Source organism: Furipterus horrens, unplaced genomic scaffold, assembly GCF_987537825.1.
Source record: "Furipterus horrens unplaced genomic scaffold, mFurHor1.1.pri manual_scaffold_13, whole genome shotgun sequence".
In the NCBI taxonomy this organism is placed as follows: Eukaryota; Metazoa; Chordata; class Mammalia; order Chiroptera; family Furipteridae; genus Furipterus; species Furipterus horrens.
In genome coordinates this window covers 57,719,847-57,740,942 of record NW_028327183.1, presented here as the reverse complement: position 1 = coordinate 57,740,942, position 21,096 = coordinate 57,719,847, and the positions used below count along the sequence as shown (strand labels likewise).

The 21,096-nt window shown below is 42.2% G+C and overlaps 1 protein-coding gene across 1 annotated transcript; it reads right to left on the bottom strand.

Moving 5' to 3' along the window:
- Positions 1–3,708: 3,708 nt before the first annotated feature.
- Positions 3,709–14,394, bottom strand: LOC149995597 (uncharacterized). Its single transcript, XM_090261294.1, has 4 exons — positions 14,314–14,394; positions 9,614–9,740; positions 9,344–9,439; positions 3,709–7,959 (listed from the first exon to the last, which is right to left on the bottom strand). The coding sequence occupies exons 1-4, from the start codon at positions 14,371–14,373 to the stop codon at positions 6,080–6,082; spliced, it is 2,163 nt and encodes a 720-aa protein (XP_090117420.1). The 5' UTR covers positions 14,374–14,394; the 3' UTR covers positions 3,709–6,079.
- Positions 14,395–21,096: the final 6,702 nt, after the last annotated feature.

The following is a 21,096-nucleotide window of genomic DNA, read 5'->3' as shown; positions in this document are numbered from 1 at the left end:
GGCACCTGCCACCCAGAGCAGGAAGCTCCATACCTTAGGTGGGAGGTTGGGGGGGACTATGGGGGGGGGGTATAACTGGCATTGTGTGTAACTTTCAAAAGGCAGGAGGTCCTTACCTGACAGCACAGCCCGCCCACTGCCTCGCCTTGGCCCAGTTGGTTCGAATCTCCTGTGGCGGCCCCTCCTGTTCTTGCCCTTTACCTGCTCCCCGCAGTACACAAAAATGCAAATAGCATCCGGCTCAGGTGGTGATTAATGATTTCTCTATTTCTCTGCCTCCCTGCCTCCTCACTTGAGGATATGTTTGATTTGAGAGAGAGAACCTACTGTCAGCAATACCAATGACTGGCTCTCAGGGCAAGTCCCAGGTATGGAGTTGGTTTGGGGGACTATGCAAGGACTGGAGTGTGGACTCCCACTCTGAGCTGGGCCAGTATCCCATTCATTAGGGCTCTCCACCCTCACGACCTGATCACCCCCCAAAGACCCCACCTCGTAATACCATCACCTTGGAAGTTAGGTTTCAACATATGAAGCTGGCATGGGGGGACACATGCAGTTCCTAGCACTGTCCCTGCGGAACAGGAACAGGGGCTGCTCTGGCCCCGGTGCTTACCTTGCCCTGGGGGCTGGCTTTCTTTTTACCTATGGAACTACCTGGATCATCCACACCAGCTGAGTAGACCCTTTGCCTTCTCAGGGATCTTTTCAAAACCTTCCAAGTCCCAGAGCTGAGGCCTGTATTCCAGAAATCTCTCCCCTCTGATTTCAGAATTGTGTAATCTTGAGGCAGAGATGCAGCAAGACAACAGTAGGGGGGCGGGGCGGAGGGGGCCCTGAGCCTCGCCTCCCACCCTTAGGACCAGGAGCCCAGACCGAGAGTCCCACTGGTACCCAATTTTTACATGTAGTTCTTCCTGTGTCTCTTCCCTCCCTCCCTCCTCCTAAAAATTAGACTCTGGTAATTTTTTTTTTTTCTTTGTCACGTTCTGAAAGTCTGGAATGACTGGCAACTTTTTGTGCACTTAGCTATTTACAAAATATGGCTTTTAAAAGATTCCTTTGTCACTTCATCTAAGTCTGTTCTCAATACCTTGGTTCTTGTTCTGCTTCTTCAAGTGACATTTTCAGGATATCTATATTTTTGTTCAAAGAAGGAAATATTCAGATTTTAAAAAATATATCATTGCAAGCCCTGGCTGCTGTGGCTCAGTGGATTGAGCATCGGCCTGCAAGCCAAGTGTTGCTGGTACGATTCCCAGTCAGGGCACATGACTAGGTTGCACGTCAGGTCCCCAGCTGGGGGCGCAAGTGAGAGGCAACCACACAGTGATGTTTCCCTCTCTCCTTTACCCTCTAAAAATAAAATAAACATAAATAATTTATTTAAATAAAAAAGTCATTGCAACTTATGTTTACATAATTGATTGATTTCTATGGACCCAAAGAAAACCTTGTTTTATGTGTTTTCAAAACAATGTGTTCTTGCTATTTTTTCAACATTTATACTCATTTTTAAGCCACTTACATCCCTTCAACTTACTGAGGCACATTTTCTCTTTGATCACTTTTTAAGTTTTTCAGAATTTGATCTGTTGTTTCTCCTGAAAACACTACATTTTAAAATGTGAATGACGATATTGAAAATTAAGGAGTACTGGGTAAAAAGACATCCTTAATGGTGCCAGTTCCAGTTTTTAAATCACAGTCTCCTTTGGGAACCATTTTCATAATGTTCAGTGGCAAGAAGAACAGCCAACAGATGACCACATATTGCACTTATGAGGAATGTTCTAGAACATTCCACAAGTCCCAAATTCCCTCAATACAAGGAGCACAAACAGTTCGTGTGAAAGCCATGTCTGGCGTGGGTGGTGGGAGTTTTTCTCGCTGTGATCTAGAAATCTTGATTCCTTCAACTCATCACAAGGCTCCAGTGTCAACCTCCAGACCAGCTTCCTGTAAAGGCCAGTCCTTTGGGGTAAATTGCTAGAAACATTTCTCAGTTGTCACAACTTCTTTCAGTAGTTATGAAGTCTCTTTCACGTTTTATAAGGACATCAGTACTGTGAGATTAGGGACCCACCCTTATCACATCATTTAACTTGAATTCCCTCCTTAAAGGACCTATTTCCAAATGTGACACATTGGAATTTAAGGCTTCAACATGAATTTTTTTGGACAGGGACATAATTCAGTCCATAGCAACCCCTCTACAGTTAAATATGGAATTTAAACAACATCCCACTTTATCAACCCATGAGAGGAGGCTCAATTTGGTTTTAAGCAATTTTGTTTCGAGAGAGCCAGAGAGGAATGGGCGGGGGGGGGGCACATCTATTTGTTGTTTCACTTATTGATGCATTCATTGATTGATTCTTGTATGTGCCCTGACTGGGGATCGAACCCACAACCTTGGTGTATCAGGACAACACTAACCAACTGAGCTACCCAGCCAGGGCTTGAGCAATCTTAACATGATGACTTCAAACATTTTAAGACATCTTTCAACATACAAAAACCTTAAAGTTTTTTGCCTTGATACGAGAAGTTGATAAACTGAGTTTTTAATTACCCATATTAGCCCTGGCTGGTGTGGTTCAGCGGACTGAGCGCCAGCCTGCAAACTAAGGGTCGCTGGTTCAATTCCCAGTCAGGGCACATGCCTGGGTTGTGGGCCAGGTCCCCAGTTGGGGGCGTGCAAGAGGCAACCACACATTGATGTTTCCCTCCTTCTCTTTCTCCTTCCCTTCCCCTCTAAAAATGAATATAATCTTTAAGTTACTTAAAGCAGTTAGATACCAACATCAGATACATTCTTTGGACTAACATTCTTAAAACTGTTATTAGGACCCTACACCTCTGTTCTGTCAGGTGAATGCAACTAATAATTCATGGATGTTTGCCCAGTGCCCACACCCACACCATGAGTTGTTACTTTCCTAGGCTAGAAGAGAAACAGGAGTCTCACTTGCACCGTCTCACCCCAAACCAATCCTTATCACCTCAAATCTTCTGAAGGTCCTATTGCCTATTACCCAATCTCCACACCAAATTCTGTGTTGGTTAAGTTTGTTTGATGGCAGGAAAGTGAGCAATATAAGCCATAAATGAAGTGTTGGAGGGATAATGGGTATTTTGTGAGAGATTATAGCCTTGGAAAGCACCGTACCTAGGATGGCCCCACAGCTCACAGCCACAAGAATACCAGCATCACGGTCCCTGTTAGGGTGTTGTCACTGGACAACACAGATCCACCTGCATTTCAAACTGCAGAGAATCTGGTCAGCCAGGTTCCTCAGAACCACAGGCAGGGATGGCTAGTTACTCAAAGGTAAGAGATGTAGTCAAAAGGAGGCAAGGAGAACCAGTGAGAGAAAAACAGAAAGTACATAATTTATGTTTTATTTTTGACACCACAATTATGAATTTATACTAGATACAGTCTTGAAAAATTTTCTCATTTAGGACAGCAGTTATCTTTCTATGCCTATATATACATTTAAATTTCTTTTTTAAACTGCATAATTCTACTGAATACACGATAATTATCCATTACCCTAATAGTTTACCACTTGATTTTTTTTTTTTTGCCATTATATATTTACCTACCTTTGTACACTTTGGTTTCTGAGGAATATTGATTCAAATAGTGTGAATATATATATATATATATGTGTGTATATATATATATACACATATATATATATATAGCAACTTATATAACTGACAATGGCATTGTCTTTTCACACATTCACCAAAACTGAGTATTATCACTTTGCTGTGGTTTAAAATCAATCTATTGGGAAAAAGTAGATATATCATCACTTTTATTTTGTATTTTTCTTATTACTAGGGATATTGAGTAATTTTCATTACCTTTTTTTATTTCAACTTGTTTGAACTGGCTGTTAGCTTTGTCCATTTTTCTACTGAGTTGCAGATGTTACTATTACTGATGTGCAATAGTGCTTTGAATATCAGGATTAGCCCTTATTTGTTGTAAACAATTTCTTTCAGCCTCTCGTTTGTCTATTAACTTTGATGTTTTCCACATAAAAACCAGCTCCTGGGTTATGTGCAGTGCTTAAGGTCCGCTTCAAGCCAAGATTATAAAAATATTCTAAGTTTGTCCTATACCTTAATATCTTACATTTCCATCTTTAACCTTCCAGAGCTTCATTAGTGTATCAGGGAGATCTCTGTCTCTCCAGAGAGCTAAGTGTCCCACTGCCATCTGATCACTCCGGTTCTCCCACTACAATGAAGAATTCTTTTTATCATATGTAAGGAGTCTAAAACCTTCACACAACTCTGGATGAGCCCTCCCTTCTAGCTTCCATGCCGAAGTAGAGGGAGCCCCAAAGCTTCACTTTTTAGCAGCCATGTTTTCCAGGTAAGAGCTCTCCTCCTATGGCCCGCTACACTGCCATAAGCAGTAGTCACAGTGGGACCCAAGAGCTCTGGTGCTCCAGGAGAGAAAACTCCAGGGGTGGGGGGAACTACTGAAGGATATGGGATTTCTTCGTGGGTGATGAAAATATTTGAAAATTAACTGTGGTGATAGTTGCACAACTCTGAACTTAAGTCTGAATCGTAGACTTCAAATAGGTGAAATGTACAGTATGTGAATTATGTATCTCAGTGAGGCTGTAATAAAAAGACAACAAAACAAAACCCTTCACCAGCCTCTAAATCACTATTACTAAAGAGTGACTAGAACTCTCATGACCCTTGTTAAACCATTAATTTTCTCTTCCTGCTACACTCAAACTGTCCTGTCTATCTGCCTTGGTACTATTGTAACTATTCTCATCATGCCCTTTGTGTCCAATAGTTACCTTTCATTCTTCCCTCTCCCCTGCCTCTAATACCCACATGTTCTGGGAGGTAGTAAGGAATTCCTCCCAGAACTTCCTAGATCCTTCTTTAGATCGTTTCTCATGATGGTACATATCACATCATGTGTATTACAGTTTTTTGTGTTTTCTCCCATTTGATTCTTAGTAAATTTTCCACCCTGCTGTTCCTCAGCACTTAAAACAGTGCCTGGCACATTAGTAAGTGCTCAATTAACATTAACTGAATAAGTAATACAATACATCACCAACGTACCACTACACTCCTTGCTATATCACAATTCTATAGAAAGTCAGAATTGGCTTGTCAACTTAAAAATATATTGGCATTTTTATGGGAACATCAATAAATTTACATATTTAATGTGGGGAGAGATATCTTTGCCAGACTAAGCCTTTCTACAAAGACATGTCTAGCTTTAAAAATATGTTTAACTACATTTGAACATATACATTTATAAGCTAATTGCACTATATGTTTTTTGTTTTGGTGTCCATCTTAAGTTTCATACAAGATGGGAACCTTTATATTTATTTTACGCTCTAGAACAATGTAAATATCCCCAAAATTATCTGTGGTGCATTTCTACAGGTCAGTGTTGAACTACCTTTTTCAGTTTATTTCATGGCTATGACTCTATTTGTTTTCTAGCTTATTTGTTTTTAATACTGTCCCCTGACTAGTCTCACATTCTACCCAATGCTTTTGTCCCAACTGGCCTATTTTGAAGAGTTCCTCAATGATAATGCTCTGTGTCCTCATAGTTTTTCATATAGAGGGAATGGTAAGCCACCATAGTACGCTGTGTATGACAGAATCTTTCAATTCAGAATGTATTAATCTTTCACACCTGCAGGCAGAGTCAAGAGTCCTGTCTGCTCTAAAATATGCGGTTTCTTAATCCTGACTACAGGTTTATTTTACTTGTAGCTGAACATGATGGTCAGGCAACCTTTTTACCTTAATGGCACTAATTATAGGCCAAGGAGTAAATGGATTACTTAACATATTCTTCAAAACGTGTTTTGAATGGAAAAGTAACAGGAATACAGATTTTTGTTTTAAAGAGGTTTTTAAGCTGGCTACAGTGTTAAAATTAAGCACTTGACGGTAGCAAGAGGGAAATGGCAATAATGCTATTGTGAAAATCTTGGACTAGGATGATGGACATAGATTGGGAAAAAGTGGATGGATTTGAGAGGTATTTGGGAGATTGAATCTAGAGGACTTGGTGGTATGGGGGTGAGGAGGAGGGAAGACTCAAGGATGAGGATGACTCTCCAGTGTGAACTCGCTGATGATGAGCGAGATGTACACTCTGCCTGAAGGCTTTTCCACATGCTTTACATTCATAAGGCCTTTCTCCAGTGTGGATTCTCCGATGCAGAGTAAGATGGGCAATCTGGCTGAAGGCTTTGCTGCATTCCTGACACTCATAAGGTTTCTCTCCTGTATGAATTCTTTGATGCAGAGTAAGGGATTTACGATGGCTAAAGGCTTTCCCACATACATTACATTCATAAGGTTTCTCTCCTGTATGACATCTTTGGTGACAAATCAGGGACGCCCTCTGTCTGAATGCCTTCCCACACTCAAGGCATTCATATGGTCTTTTTCCAGTGTGGAGTCTCTGATGTTGAACAAGATAGGAGCCATCACCAAAGGCCTTCCCACACTCAATACACTCATAAGGCTTCTCGCCAGTATGAACCCGCTGGTGTTGAACAAGGTGAGCGATTTGACTGAAGGCCTTACCGCATTCCTTACATTCATAAGGTTTCTCTCCAGTGTGTATTTTCTGATGCTGAGCAAGGTGTGCATTCTGGCTGAAGGTTTTGCTGCACTCCTTACATTCATAAGGTTTCTCCCCAGTGTGAACTCTCTGATGATGAGCGAGGTGTGTGCTCTGCCGAAAGGCTTTCCCGCAGTCCTTACATTCATAGGGTTTCTCTCCAGTGTGAACTCTCTGATGCAGAGTAAGAGAGCCACGGTGGCTGAAGGCTTTCCCACAGAGTGCACATTCGTAAGGCTTCTCCCCTGTGTGAATTCTCTGATGGACGGTCAGGGATGAGCCGTGGCTAAAAGCCTTCCCACACACACGGCATTTATAGGGTCTCTCTCCAGTGTGAATCCTCTTATGCTGAATAAGTCCTATGTGATCTGTGAAGGCCTTCCCACAAGCGATGCAGTCAAAGGGTTTCTCCCCAGTGTGAAAATATCTCCGATGACGTATGAGAGAAGCATTCTGCCGGAATGCTTTCCCACAGTCCACACACTCATAGGGTCTTTTTCCAGTGTGAATTCTTCGGTGGTGAGCCAGGGACGAACAATCACTAAAGGCCTTCCCACATTCAACACATTCATAAGGTTTCTCTCCAGTGTGGACCCTCTGATGTTGAGCGAGGTGCGCAAGCTGGCTGAAGGCTTTAGTGCACTGCTGACACTGATACGGCTTCTCTCCAGTGTGAACTCTCTGATGTTGGATAAGATGAGCGTTCTGGCTGAAGGCCTTCCCACATTCACTACATTCATAGGGTTTTTCTCCCGTGTGTATTCTCTGATGCTGAGCAAGGTGGGCACCCTGGCTGAAGGCTTTTCCACACTCAATACATTCATAGGGTTTCTCTCCAGTATGAACTCTTTGATGAAGAGTAAGGGTTGAGATTTTGCTGAAAGTTTTCTCACAGTCTTTACATTTCAAAAGTTTCTTTTCTCCATAGACTTGCTTGTGTTTTCTGACAAATGAATGTGTTAAGCTTTCCTTATCTGTATCAAAATTGTATACTCCCTCTTCAGTGGGGAATATGTGTTTTATATAAGATAATGTTTTCAAATGAAAAACTGTCCCAGATTTGTTAGAGTGGTCATTTTTCTCGATAACGGGATCTATATTACTGACTGTCTCTTGCCTAAAATGTGGCTGCTGACTTACCAGCTCCCTCTCAAACAGGTCTTTACCCTTCCTGTTTTCCCCTAATGTGGAACATTCAAGGTAATCACAGCCTGTAAGTCTTTCCATTATCATTACCTGGGATAATTTTTCTTCATAAATATCCTGGATTGGAGATAATTCCTTGATCATCCACACATACTCCAAGTCTGAAAGAAATTAAAAAAGCAAATGCTTCATTTATTTAATGCTAGAAGAATGGAAACTTCCCAAAGGAAAACAGGTTAATCAAACAGTTACGGAAGCTCACAGAGGTTTAATGTTTTCGACAGTTCTTAGATGAAATTAGGCAATGCAATCTAATTTTACATTTCTGGAATAAAGCCTCCTTATAGATGGTATATTGTTTCAACATGACTTTTAACTTAAGATTTTATACCAATATTCATAATTGAGTTTTTTCTGTAATTTTCTTTTTGGGTGCTATTTTGGTAAGGTTTTGACATCAAATGTTATGCTGTCTTTATAAACACATTTTTTTCCAAAGTTCTTTTTATTCTCTGTCACAAAACATTTTAACCAATGTTGATAATACTTTTTCTTAAAGGTTTTATAGTATTTATTTGTGTAACTATTTGGAGTAGTTGCTTTTCTTGGGGAGGCAGTTCTTAGATAACTTTCTACACTTCTTCAGTTGTAACTGGTCTGTTGAAATTATCTCTCTCATCTGGTATCAGTTGTCGTAATTTATAATCTCCTAAAATATCATCCATTTAATCTAAGTTTCCTTTTGTTTTGTTTTAAATCCTCACCCAAGATCACGTCTTATTGATTTGAGAGAGAGAAAGGGAGAGAAAGAGAGAGAAACATCAATGCGAGATGTTGCCCCAACCAGAGATTGAACCCACAACTTCTAGGTACGTGCCCTGACCAGGGATAGAACCTGCAATTTTTTTTTTTTTTTTTTTTTTTTTTTTTGGTGTACAGGATAACGCCCCAATCAACTGTGCCACCCAGCCAGGGAAGAAAAGTTTTAATAAAGTTTAAAAAACTAAACACAAATTTGTCTAAAGAATTCAGAAATATTAATAGTCAGAATGACTATAACAATATGGTTCTTGAGCAAAACCAGGTCAGCATAAGTGGAACACAACAGAGTTCAGAAACAGACTGTGGAATTTGTAGGAAATCAGTAAAGGTACAGGTGGTACAACACACCAGTGAAGAACAGAAGAACCATTTTGAAAGATGGAGTTAGAACAAGATGTTTTGATTTGGGAGGGATTTTGAGAGGTGTTTTCTAACAAGTCTTAGAAGAAACATTTTAAATTTATTATTATTATTTTTGTATTGACTTGAGAGAGAGAGAGAGAGAGAGAGAGAGAGAGAGAGAGAGAGAGAGAGAGAGAGAGAGACTGATTTGTTGTTCCACTTATTGAAGCATTCATTGGTTACCTGTATGTGCCTTGACCAAAAATCAAACCTGCAACCTTGGCATATCAGGATGACTCTCCAACCGACTGAGCTACCAGGCCAGCACTTGAGAAAAACATTTTGAGACTAGTTTTCCAGCTCTAGTAACCCTATACTTACCTGGGCACAGGTCTCCTGTCATCTCTCCATTCGTCACCCAGGGCTCTTTACCTTGTTCCAGTAAGGAGATCATAGCTGGTTTAGACAGGCAAAGACCTGCGTATTAGATAAGAAAATTGGCCATGCTGTGGCTGTTCCAGAACTATAACCCAATCCAAATGGGACTGAGAAAAGAGGGATGACATTGTAGGAAAATGCTGGTAAAGGCATGCGAGATGACTGAGGTGGAAACATTCCTATGGGGGTGGTGAAGGAGGCAGATACTCTTACCCACTGAAACCAGGTTCTTGTAGTTCTCCAACATCACCTTCTTGTACAAGGTCTTTTGAGCAAGACTGAGCCATTCCCACTCATCTTGGGAGAAGGCTATGGCTACATCTGTGAAAGTCACTAAATCCTGAAATGACACAAATATAACCTTGCTCAGTCCATGTTCATGTCCCTGCTCAGCTAGGGTAAAGGATTATGCTGTTCACACTTTGGGTGGAAAAACCATGTGTGTAATTGTACTGGGGGAGTCTAACTGATCCAGGTGTGGTAGTCAGTTACTAGACAACTTTTCTGACTAAAGAAAAATAAAAATTTGAGAGACACTCTCTGCTCTTGGAGCATTTACAATCCTATGAAATATATGAGCATTTATTTTTTAAAAAGTTGACTGCATTCAAAACAATATCATCAAGTATTAAATTATTTTATCTGTTAGCAGCTCCATCAGTTTTCTACGTGGAGAAATTAAAGGGCTCTGGGACTACAAGGGAACATCTGAAGAAAGGATGCTGACCTGATGAACATAATTTCAATCTACACAACATAGTCTAAGAAATCTTAGTGTTCTTCAGGTGTTAAGAGGTTTACAAAAAATTAAAATGAATAAATGCCTAGCAACAATCTTTTTATTTTGAAATAACTACATCTGAATTAGAAGAGAACATTTGCTAAGATGTTTTTTGATGATCTGCCAAGAAGTATCAGGAGCTCATATGAGGTAAGCATGTCAAGGAATGTGTTTTCTTACATGGGCTGAATTTCCGAGCCAGCTAGCAAGCAATGCCAGTCATCCATTCATACTCCATGGTAGCTGGCAAATTTTCCATTCCTTATTTTGTTGTTTCACTTATGTCAACATATAAGAATGAAAGGTCAAATTATTTTAACAAACTCAGACTCTGATACTAACTGGGTAATCTTGGCTAAGTTAATTAACTCCCCGTGCCTTGGTTTATCTACTTGGAAAATGGGAATAATTTCAGTACTTACTTCATAGCAGCACTGTGAGAATTAAAGTAACAGGCTCCAGCGCTGGCTGGTGTGGCTCAGTGGGTTGAGAACGAACCTGCAAACCAAAGGGTCATTGGTTTGATTCCCAGTCAGGGCACATGCACAGGTTGCAGGCCCTATCTGAAGCAAGACCACCTATGTTCCAAATCCTGTTCTGTTCAGTAAATTTAAACTATTAGCTTTTTTTCAACTCCTGAATATATTTTAAGTAACTCAAAGAAACAGGCAAAAGTAGATTTACAGTTGTGAGTGTGCAAAGCCCAGTTTAGTCTTGTTTTATTAATTATTGTACTCTCCATACAAATGACTATAAACTTACTTTTGCCCCACCTTGCATTTACCATTTCTGTTGCACTTCCTTCATTCTTGATGTTCCAAGTTCCCTTTTGGTATAATATCTATATAAAGAACTTCATTTAGCAATTCTTTTAGAAATCTGTCAATGAATTTTCTTAGTTTTCCTTTAAACAGGGACATATTTCACCTTTTTTTAAAAAGATTTTTTATTTATTTTATGTTTGGAGAGTGGGGAAGGGAGGGAGAAAGAGAAACTGATGTCTGAGAGAAACATTGATTGGTTGCTTCTTACACGCCCCCAACCAGGGACCTGGCCCACAACCCAGGCATGTGTCCTGACTGGGAATCAAACCAGTGACCTTTCGGTTCACACACCAGTGCTCAACCCACTGAGTGACACCAGTCAGGGCTCACCTTTATTCTTGAAGGGTATTTTACTGAACATAGAATTCTGGGTTGACAATTCTTTTCTTGGAGTACTTTTAAAGCATATGCCCTATATATTAAGCATTAGATTAGTTTCCTTGTCTTTAGTTTCCTTTATCCCACTGGAGTTTGCTGAGCTTCATGGATCCACTATTTATGCCTTTCATTAAATTTGGGAATTTTTCAGTCATTATTTCTTCAAATATTTTTTCTGCACTCCACTCTTTCCTCTTTTTTTTAGGGGACTCAATGATACAAATTTTGGCATTTTCATAGATAGCCCTGAGGCTCTGTTCAATCTTTTTTCTGTTATTCAGATTAGATAGTTTTTATTTCTCTTCAAGTTAACTAACTCATCTTTCATCACCACTGTACCACTAAGCCCATCCAGTGAGTTTATTTTGGTTATTCTATTTTTTATTTATTGTTGATATTCTCTATTTCTGCCTGAGACTATCTTACCATTTATTTCAAGAGTCTTCACCCTTACTTGAAGAATTTTTGTAATAGCTGCTTTAAAGTCTTAATAAGAAATTCCAACATCCATATCACATCAGTGTTAGGTTACTGGTAATTGTCTTTTCCCTTGTGAATTGAAATTTTCCTAGTTTTTTAATGGCTGAGTAATTCTGGATTGTAACCTCCACATTTGGATATTACGTTGTGAGACTTTCTTGTTTAAATTCTATGGAGAATGTTGATATTGTGTTCCTATTTTAACTAGCCTTCTGTAGGCTGTGTTTCAGCAGCAGTTCCATTTTCAGAGCTGTTGCAGTGATATTAACCTCTGTCCTTGTGTACCACTCATGGGCAGTGGTCTACCTCTTAGTTTTAGGGTCAGATACATACATACATGAGCAGCTGAGAGTAAGCACAACTTTTTGTGGTTGATTTCTAAAGCTCCTCCCTCTCTGTAATCTCTCCAGTATTCTCCATTTCCCAGGGGCTCCCCGTTTTAGTCTTCTGACCAGGTTACGAGCTTTTATATTCCATCCTACAGTGCAATCACCATGACTGTACCCACCCCTTGGGGCCAAGCAGGGAGAAGGCAGAAGCAGAAAAAAAGCAATGAGGGAACACAACTTCGCCAATCAGAGAAAACGTCTCCTTCAGAGGTTTACACTCCTACAGACCCCCACTGCCACTGTCAGGGCACAAGAAAGCAGAGTACGTTTTTTTAAAAGGAAGATTTCTGCCCCTCCTCACTCTGAGCATTAGATCCGTTTTCTGTTTCCTGAGCCTGAACCTAAAGGTTTCTCCTGTAGTTCTTTCTATCCATGCCAATACCCACTTCTGGCTTTCAAGCTAGGAGACACAGGGAGAGGGAAAAATGGGTACACATACCACGTTTGCTGCTTTTCTCCTAATCTGCTGTTTACTTTTTTGAGATCCCACATTGCTGCTCCAGACATGCTTTCCTGGTTCTACAGTAGCATTCAGTGGGAAAGAAAGGGTGGAGTGTGCTCAGTCCATGCTACCTAGAACCAGGACTCGCCCTAATTCAGTGTCAATGATTATTTTTAAAATTAATATCTCATTGGAAATAAAAGCCTCCTCATGTTCAGTGCTTCTTGTGCATCAAACATCATATTGCAATTCTTCAGCTTTCATATATATGTGTTTATATGTATATATATATGTGTGTATAAAAAAACACATCATGGGCATAGAGGCAAACAGTAGCTACACAGCTAATGCTTATATAGTACTTATTATGTACCAGACACTTCTCTACACACTTACAATATATTAACTCATTAATCCTCACAACAACCCTATAAATTAGTTCTACTATTATTATTTCCATTTTATGACTGAGGAAACTGAAATTAAAGTGGTATATGTAGTATATTGTGGATCCAGAATTTGCACCCATGTTGTCTGGTTCCAGAGTTCATGTTACTAACCAATATGCCATACTTTGCCACTCTTGAAATGTTTTCCTCTGACAACAATAATGCTTTTGTTTAAAATGTTTAAATGCTCTAAGAAATAAGTTCCCTTGGTAGAACATGTGTTTGGCATTATATCTGGTAATGAAGGGTGTTTGACTTTGCTGTAAGTTGCTTGTTCTATCTTTGATATAAAATAAAAGCAATTTTTACTGTTATATGTTATCTTTTTTTTTGTTTTTCTCAACAGAGGACTTTTTTTTTCATTGCTTTTAGAGAGAGTAAGGGAGAGAGAGAAACACTGATGTGAGAGAGAAGCACCGGTTGATGTCATCCTCTAAGTGCCCAGACTGGGGACCGAACCCACAACCTTTTGGTTACAGAACAATGCTCCAACCAACTGAGCCACACTGGCCAGGATGTAAGTTATCTTTGATTTCCTCCACTTCCTTCAAGAAGCAACTCAGGAATCATGTCCTCTGTGATTCAAGTCCTCCCAACCCCTCCCCAAGGAGGCAAAATGGAGCTAAAATAAAGTAGATTTCCTCTTGCCTGATTGTGGCCTGCCACAGAGCTTCACCAGTCCAGAGGAACACCTTTTTCTTATGCACCCAAAGGTGCTTATATGGGCTATTAATGACCTTTCTCCACTTCTCCACAGGAAGTCTACTCTCCAGTGCAGTGCTCATCACACTGTATAAATAAATAGCTGCTGCCTTTGCACTTCTCCAACAGATGGCAAGCTCTCTGAGAACCAGGAACTAGGCAGATCGTGGCTCTCAAATTTCCTCAAAGGTTTATATTTCTATGTAGTCAGATGCTTACAAAAAGAATGAGTGCAAGAGAAGGACTCAGGTGGGTCATTTTTTGAATGCAGAATAAACACCAAATAGGAAGAAGAGGAAGCTCTGAGATGACACTGGGCTGTATGAGTTGTCCCTGTGACCGCATAACTCATCAGAAAGGAAGGCCCCAGGGTAGAACTATTAGGCAGACAATATTCAGAAGGAGACATTACCAAACACTGAAAAGCAAAACTGTATTATAAGGAGGAAAGAGGGTATACTAACTCACCGGGGACATGGCTTTAAGTAGTTCAATTCCCATCACCCCCTCCTCTTCCTGGCTCCTCATTTGAAGGGCTTTACCCTGAGAGGGCAGAGCTGGGGAAGGAGAAAGGAGTAGTGAGAGATGGAGCAGCTCTAAGAATCACAGCCTAGAAATTTCCCTTCAGCTCCCTCAGTTTCTACTCTCACTCACACCCAACCTCCCTTCAGTCCAGGCACATGCTGGGAGACCTGTAATTTACAGCTGGGGTTCTGTGCTCTGCTCTGGGTTTTCAGGCTGAGCACGACCTCTCCTCCTGAAGCCAGCATTGGTTAATAACAGAGATGCATCAGGTGGGATGCATATATTCTCTGACTTAACCTTCACAGTCTTCAATAACAATAAGAAATACTATCACCATTTCACATATGAAAGCTCTGGGAAGTAAAGTCTTCTGCACAAGTTATATAGCTTGTAAATAATGGAGCCCAAGTCACCAACCTAGGTCTGCCTGACTATCAAAGCTATTTGCTCAAGCACACACAAGAATACAACACAAAATAGGCCAGCTGTGCAACTGAGACTTAAGAAAAAACCCTCTTCCCCAGAAAGAGTCTATGTGGCTTGCAGATCACTGCATCAAAAAACTGTCAGCAGACCCAGGTACTCATTTTGCTTTGTAACAAACAGTAACTTTTAAAAAGTTCTACCTTCGTCAGGTGGCTCAGTTGGTTGGAGGGTCGTCCCATACACCAAAAGACTGCAGGTTCAATTCCCAGTTACGGCACATACCTAGCTTGTGGGTTCGAGCCCCCAACAGAGCGTGTACCATAGGCAACCGATTGATGTTTTGCTCTCATACTGATGTTACTCTCTGTCTCCCTTCCTCTCTAAAAGAAGAAAGCCCCATGTTCCCTCTAAACCAAGTTTCCTCTATCAGGAAAAGTTCTACTCAACTGTGGTTTCTTTCCTCTAAATTCCACCGCTTCCTGAAAGCATGATTATAATGAAAATATTGGATTGGCCAAAAAGACTGTTATGTTTTTTTCTGTAAAATAAGATACATTTTTCATTTATACCAATAACTTTATTGATTTCAATATATCAAGTATGCAGGCTATCTCCCGCTATTAGCTTCTAGCAGGTAGAGGCCAGGGGTGCTGCTAAATATCTTCCAATGCATAAGACAAGCCCACAGCAAAGAATTATTTGGCCAAAATATCAACAGTACCAAGAAACTTCACAAACCACTTTTGACACATTTGATCAATGGCAGCACCTTCTCCATACACTGCACAAATCTTTTTGCATTTCAGTTGTTTTCCTTTTCTTTTTTTTTAAGATTTTATTTATTTTTAGAGCAAGGGGAAGGCAGGGAGACAGAGAGTAAGAGGCAATAATGTGTGAGAGAAACATGGATCAGCTGCCTGTCTGGGAATTGAACTGGCAACCTTTCAGTTTGTAGCACTCAATCCACTGAGCCACACCAGCCAGGGCTTACCTTTCTTGAAATAATAAAGTATAATATACCAAAAATGTTATGTATCTTCTTCCATCTTCAATATTAAAATGGCTGCACAAAAATTCACTAATTTTGATAAGTTCTTTTTTTTATTGCACCCTGCTATGTCAGCTGTCACAATACAATCAAACAAAGTTGTTTCAAATAAAGTTAAAAATAACTAAACACAATTAGAGCCATCATACAAATAATAATAATAATGATAATGGACTTTTGGGGAACCTGATAATCAGAGTGGACATTTATTGAACAGTTACTATGTGGCAGGGACTACACATTTTTACAGGTATGGGCTTACTTAATCCTAACAGTCCAATGAGGTATATAATAGTATCCTCTCCATTTTACATAAAAGAAACTGGTTCAGAAAATGTAAGGAAAAAAAAAGTGGCCCTGACCTGGTAGCTCAGTCGATTAGAATGACATCCCAATATGCCAAGGTTGTGGGTTCAATTCCTGGTCAGGACACATATAAGAATCAACCAATGAGTGCATAAATAAGTGGAATGCCCTGGCTGGGTTGTTCAGTTGGTTGGCATCATCCTGTGCACCAAAAGGCTGTGGGTTGTGTAAGTGGAAAGCCCTGGTTGGGTGGTTCAGTTGGTTGGCGCGTTGTCCTATACACAAGGTTGCAAGTTGGATTCCCAGTCAGGGCACATAACCTAGGTTTTGGGTTCAATCCCTGGTTGGGGCATATATGGGAGACAACTGATCGATGTTTTTCCCTCACATCAATGTTCCTCTCTAAGAAATTAACAAACATATCCTCAAGTGAGGATTAAAATATAAAGTGGAACAACAAGTCACTGTTTCTCACTCAGTGGAGGTTGAATTTTCAGATGTGAACTTCTGAAGTTATTTAATCCTCTCAGTTTCTTCCATGGTCAAAAGTGGCTGGATCTGAACTTCTTAAGTTCTTTAATCCTCTCAGAGTTGGTTTCTTCGATAGTCAAAAGCGGTTAAGAAAACCTACCCTGGGCCCCCGTGGAGCGGAGTGGAGCCAGCGTGTCCTGGATGTGAATCCGGCCTCTTCCTGGCGGTCACTTACGCTCTGTGCGTCAGTGTCCTCCTCTGTGAGGACAAGAGGTCGGTTCCACGTCACAGTGTTCTGAGGCTTGGTGTCAACACCCCTAAAAATCTCAGAACTGTCTGACTCACAGCAAGCACGCGGTAACCACTAGCAACCATCGCGCACGCAGTGAAAGAAACAGAACGTGGCTGTGGGCAGCGCTTTTCTTTGTTTACTGGTTTTAGAGAGGAAGACCGGGGGGGGGGGGGCAGGGCGGAGAAAATCAGGGACGGGCTGCCTCACATATGGCCCCGGTCAGGGATGGAACCCGCAACCTTCTGTTGGACAGGAGGACGGTCCAACCAGCCGAGCCAGCCGGCGGCGCGAGCAGAACGTCCTCTCCCCCCTCTGGACTCACTGGGGCCCGGTGGGGCCAGAGAGAGGCAACCGAGAGGGAGGAGTGGGAATATTTTCGTCCGCTCCCTAGAAGGTGACTGAGCCCTAAGGCTGGGCTCCCTCAGCGCTGCCGGATGAAGCGGGGACCTCGCCTCCTCCGAGTCCCTACCCCACAGTGACCTACGGGACAGGACTCTGACACGTCACAACTGACGTCCTCCCTGAAGGGGCGCTCTCCCCCCGGTCCTGGGCGAGGCCCGCGAAGGCGGGGACGGGTGTGTCCCGGTCGGGGACGCCGGGCAAGTCCACACCCCTGCCTGAGTTCAGCTCCGCGGACGTCCACCACCACCACCTGGGCCCCAGGAACAGCATCTCCCGCAGCCACTTGTCACTCTTACCTCAGCACTCAGTCCCGGCGCCGCCGCGGGGGCGCCCCTGGGCGCTACGGCCGCCCCGTCCGGGCTGTGCCCCGGACGCTAAGGTTTGGCCCAGGCGGGCCTCTGCGCGGCTGGGTCTGGGAAGGGTGGTCGCCTCTGCAAGGGTCCAGCTCGCAGCCGCGTCAACGCCCCAAGCTGGTTCCTCCCGCCCCTCACCGGCTGCTGGGACGCGCACCGACCCACACGCGCGTCCCCGCCTTCCCCACCTGCCGTCAGCCACGCCCGCCGCACCTCCCGCGCTCTCCTCACAACTCGGCGGGGTCGCTGTCGCGCGCCCTCGGGACGAGCTCGCCGGAAGTGGGCGTGCCTCGCGCCGCAACGACCCCTGGGAAATGTAGTCCCCGCCGAAGCCACAGCAACGCTGTGAAAGCGGGCGACGACGCTGTCGAGCACTGTTCCCGTTTGGTGATCACTGCGGGAGGTCCATCACACGTCACTTCTGGTCGGGACCAGAGCCGTCTAGAGGCCCCTCAACCCCGACCCTGGGTCCTCTAAACTCAGGCCGCCTCTACGGTACCAGCCGAGCGCGGGGGCTTCTGGGAGCCGGGCCAAGCTCCCATTGCGCATGCGCCTTGGAAAAGCCCTAGACCGAGGCGAAGTTGGCGAGCGGGAGCGGGGGCAGGAGCCTTCGGGATAGAAGTGATTTAGACTTTGCCTGTTCTGCGTACTTGTGACTTCCGGTGTGTGGGTAAGCTGTCTTAATCAGCCCTCCCTCGCAGGTATCTACTCCTTGTGCCCATTTTGTCCCTCCTGCCTGCAAGTCTTGTTTAGGCTTGTGTTCCCGCTAACTGAAAAAGCGTTTGGACTTCTGAAAAATGAGTCCTTCCTCGATTTCTTCTTCGTGTGAACATCATGGAGACCCACAAACCTAAATGGTCTAGCCTGTTACACACCAGGGTACACTGACTATTGCTCCTAGGCTACAGGCCTGCCGTGGCGTGCTGCCCTGCTGAATCCCGCAGGCGACCTCACAGCACGCTAAGCATTTGTATATCTAAACATAGAAAAGGTAGTGGAAGTACTGTATAAAATGTTTAAAATGGTACACCTCTTTGGGGCACTGACCATAAGTGAAGCTTGTAGGAATGGAAGCTGCCCTGGGCGAGTGAGTGGTGAGTGATGTGAAGGTCCGGGACATGACACCACTGTAGACTTTACACACTGTACACTTAAGACTACACTAAATTTTTTAAAAATATTTTTCTATCTTTAAGAATAAATCTTCCCTTAGTGTAACTTTATTACTTTTATAAATTTTAATTTTTAAGTTTCCCACTCTTTGGTAATAACACTTAGCTTAAAACACACACACTACAGCTGTACAAAAAAATTTCTTTCTTTACATCCTTATTCTATAAGCTTTTTCCTATTAAAATTTTTCATTTATTTAAAAAACATTTTTGTTAAAAATTAAGACACAAACACATCAACCTAGGCCTACACAAGACCAGGATCAGCAATATCCTTGTCTTCCACTGCCACACCTTGTCCCATTGAAAGGTCTTCAAGGGCAATACCACACATGGAGCTGTCGCCTCCTATGACAGCAATGCCTTCTTATGGAATGCTTCCTGAAGAACCTGCCTGAGCATTTTCTTGAGGAGGTGTCCCTCTTTTCAGAAGTATGTCCATGGTGGTTTGATCTCTTTATTTCATCATAGCTTTGTTTTTAAGCAGATAATGCACAATGAACATTCCTCTCCATTAATGAAAACCTTTCAGTGTTGGAGTCCATGTTTTCAAGTCTTTTAAGGAGCTTGTTGAGGTCTGCAAAATCTACTAAACCTTTCACTGAATTTTCTTGGGAGTTATTTTTCTTCTGCAGTTTCCTTTTCTCTTGCCTCTTCTTCATCTGTGTTCCTGTTCCAGTTCCAACAACTCCTCATCAGTCAGTTCCTCGGGAACCATGTCTGGGAGCTCCTCAATGTTGCCCTCATCCACACCCAGGTTAAAGCTGTTTGCCATCTCTACCACAGCTCTACTGATTTTGCAACCTCCTCATCCTTGGCAAATCCTTTGAAATCTAGGACAAACCTCTTGCGTGTCCTCTTTCAGATGCCACTCATACACTCCTTGGTGACATCATCTCAAGCCCAAGCAAGGTTCTTGATGCAGTCAGAGATGTTGTAATCCTTTCAGAATCGCAGCAGTGTCTTCTTCAATTGTAGTGATAGCCTGGGCAAAGGTCCTCCTCAGGTAAGAGGTCTTAAAAGCTGCTAAAACTCCTTGACCCATTGGTTGGATCAAAGAGGTAGTGTTTGGAGGTAGAAACACCACTTTGATATTGGGATGAAGATCATCAATAAAAGGAGGATGTCCAGGAGCATTATGAATAAGCAAACTTTTGAAAGTTATGTCATTCTCCAAATAGCGCTTCTCTATTTTGCTGGCACAGCAATTCAGGAGAGCATCTTGGAAAAGAAGCTGGGTCATCCGTAATTTTTTATTGCTTCTATAATCCCTGGCAATGTGTGCTTATTGATATGCTTGAAAGCCCTGGGATTCTCATTGTGCCAGATCATAAAGGGTTTTAGTTTGTAGCCTACAACACTGCCCCCAAGCAAGACTGTTAACCTGTCCCTAATAGCCTTGAAACCTGGTGCTGACTTGGGCTCCTTACAGATGAAAGTCCTTTCAGGTGTCCATTTCCAGAATAGTGACATTTCATTCATATTGAATATTTGCTCTGGCAAGTAATTTTCTTCCACAATCAACTTATCTAGTTTCCAAAAATTCTTCAGCTGCCTTTATGTCAGCACTGGCCGACTCACGACTCACTCTCATGTTATGTAAGCAACAGTGATTCTTGAATTGTTTAAACCACCCAGAGCTGGCAGTGAATTCAACACTGTAGTCAGGTCCAGCCTTTTCTCTCAACATCGCAAACAAACATTTTGCTTTTGTCTTGATCATCATGGTGCTGAGAGGGACACACTTCTGAGCCTGGTCTTCAATCCAGGTCATTAGAAGTTTCTCCGTGACTGATATGGGCCCTTTTCGAGTTTTTTTACTTTTGTCTTCTTCAGTGAAGCAGATTCTTTAACAGCTTCCATCGCTCTGCTCCTGTTCCTCAAGATCGTAGCTATGGTGGAATGGGACATGCCTGACTGGCGAGCAACAACAATCACTGATTTTCCACCTTTGTAGTCTTCAATCACTTTCAGCTTCATTTCCAGGTTGATTGCTCGACATGGCTTCTCAAGGGCAACATAAGCAATGGATTTTATACCCTTAGGGGCTATGATGAACAGAACAACACAAGATTAAGTCAAGCACAAGAGAAAATGATGCCATCAAAAGCTATAGTAAACATAAGATGTATGAGGCTGCTCCAGCATAACACAGCATATTTATCATTATCAAGTGTCACATACTATGTATAATTGTATGTGCTATACTTTTATATGACTAGCAGTATCTTTGTTTACACCAGTATCACTATAAAC